The sequence below is a fragment of the Sinocyclocheilus anshuiensis genome, unplaced genomic scaffold (genome assembly GCF_001515605.1).
Source record: "Sinocyclocheilus anshuiensis isolate Anshui unplaced genomic scaffold, SAMN03320099.WGS_v1.1 scaffold711, whole genome shotgun sequence".
Classification (NCBI taxonomy): Eukaryota; Metazoa; Chordata; class Actinopteri; order Cypriniformes; family Cyprinidae; genus Sinocyclocheilus; species Sinocyclocheilus anshuiensis.
In genome coordinates, this window is record NW_015552595.1 from 363,310 (window position 1) to 365,225 (window position 1,916).

General features: G+C 40.8%; 1 protein-coding gene across 1 annotated transcript in view; it reads left to right on the forward strand.

Annotated features, from left to right (window-relative positions):
- The window catches only part of LOC107665630 (voltage-dependent calcium channel beta subunit-associated regulatory protein-like), a gene marked incomplete at its 3' end in the record, with an annotated part of 7,102 nt that extends 5,334 nt beyond the window's left edge, over positions 1-1,768 (forward strand). The window contains exons 3-4 of the mRNA XM_016456569.1: positions 1,370-1,515; positions 1,701-1,768. Of these exons, the coding sequence (XP_016312055.1) occupies positions 1,370-1,515; positions 1,701-1,768 (214 nt within the window). The remainder of the gene's footprint in view (positions 1-1,369; positions 1,516-1,700) is intronic.
- Positions 1,769-1,916: the final 148 nt, after the last annotated feature.

The window sequence follows — 1,916 nt, forward strand, 5'->3', positions numbered from 1 at the left end:
TCACACACACACTCACTCACACACACACACTCACTCACTCACACACTCACTCACTCACTCACACACACACACACACGCTCGCTCGCTCGTCAGAGTTTTGATTATGATGAGACTCGTTCTTACAGTTAGCACTAATTAATCAATCATCTCTCTGAGTTAATTGTATTATTCAGCGCTGCTGATAACTGTAGTACGTACTGTACATACTCCTGCTGACGGATCGCACGCATCAATAATGTCTCTGATATTGAATAAGGATCTTAGGTTACACTTTACTTGAAGGGGTGTGCATAAGACTGACATGACACCTTCATAATCATGACATGACACCTAGCTATGGTTAGGGGTAAGGGTAGGGGTAGGGTTAGGTTAGGGTTAGGTCAAATAATGTCATATTTGCATTAAAAATGACATAACTAAGCGAATGACACTTAATGACAGTTGTCATAAACATGCATAAAACCTCCTTCATATTCATGACATGTGTCATGTCATGATTATGAAGGTGTCATGTCAGTCTTATGCACACCCCTTCAAGTAAAGTATTACCGGATCTTACAGTAAATCAGTGCAGTCTCTTTGTTTAAACAGTCATCTATTTTTATGTATTTACTATAAAACTTACAATTTTTAAAAATGTTCTGTAAAGCACTTTGAATTACCACGGTGTATGTGCTATATAAATAAAAAAACTTACCTAGTAAACACAAGTTTAGGGATCATTCAGTCAGAAATGATCAATCGGTCATCATTCAAACCTGTGCAACTTTGCTTCTGTGAAACACAAAAGATGATATTTTGAAGGAACCAAACAGCACTGGACCCCACTGACTTTCATCATATGGACACAAAACAGTGTGACATTTCTCAAAATATCTCACAAAGTCAGTCACACAGTTTGAACGACAGGAGTAAATGATTTTTGGGTGAAACTATTCCTTTAATCTATTCACAGCATGAGTCGTGTAATTATGGTTGATTTATAATAAATAGGAAAATAACACTGTTAATGTTGCAAAATTCATCAGTTATGAAACCAGTCCAATTCAATGTGTCTGTAAATGGTTCTGTACTTTAATGTTTACTGTTTTTATGTTGTAAATCTTAATAATTATCTGTGGTTATGGACACACTGTGGTTTAGATTTGCATTGCATTGAAGTATACATTTTGTGTCAGTCCTTACTGTCCCTGTGGACTCAAACCTATGACCTTTGGGTTGCGAGCGCTGTGGTCTACTGTTTGAGCTACAGGAAGGCTGTAGATGTAGTTGATGGTCTGTTGTGGTTCAGCCTCATGTCTCTGGTCGAGTCACTGGAGGAAATGCGCAGTATTTTGAAACACAGAGATCAGTGTGAAATGCATTGCAGGACGTGCCGCTGGCATCCGGCTCTCAGGAGAACTATGTCCTGCTGCTGGTGCTGCTGTGTGTGTTCGCCGGCGGGACGCTGGTCCTCCTGTCCATCCTGCTGGTCTTCTGTCATCGCTGCTGTCGAGGAGAGCGACGCTACTCCAGGTGAGGAACATTCACGCCTCCAAACCTCCGGAGACTGTTCATTCCTTCACTCTCACCCGCAGAAACGACTCAAAACACTGGAGAAGACAAACCTGTTCATCACCACATACTGTATAGTGTGTGTTTACAAGCTAAACAAATCAACAGGTCTCATCATCTTGATGTGGTTTGTGTTTGGTGTTCAGAGCCAGTGATGACCTGGAGAAAACCAACACCACATACATAGTGGAGAGTCAGCCGACGCAAGGTGAACGTGAGAACAGAGTCATTCACAAACACAGCAGTACAGTCAGGCCAAGCCTTCAATTAAAAGACTCATTAAGATTGTTCGATTACGAGATTTAAATGTTGATCGCTTTCGTTCGATTAAGAGATTTTTGAACATCAGTCGGTTTTGTTCG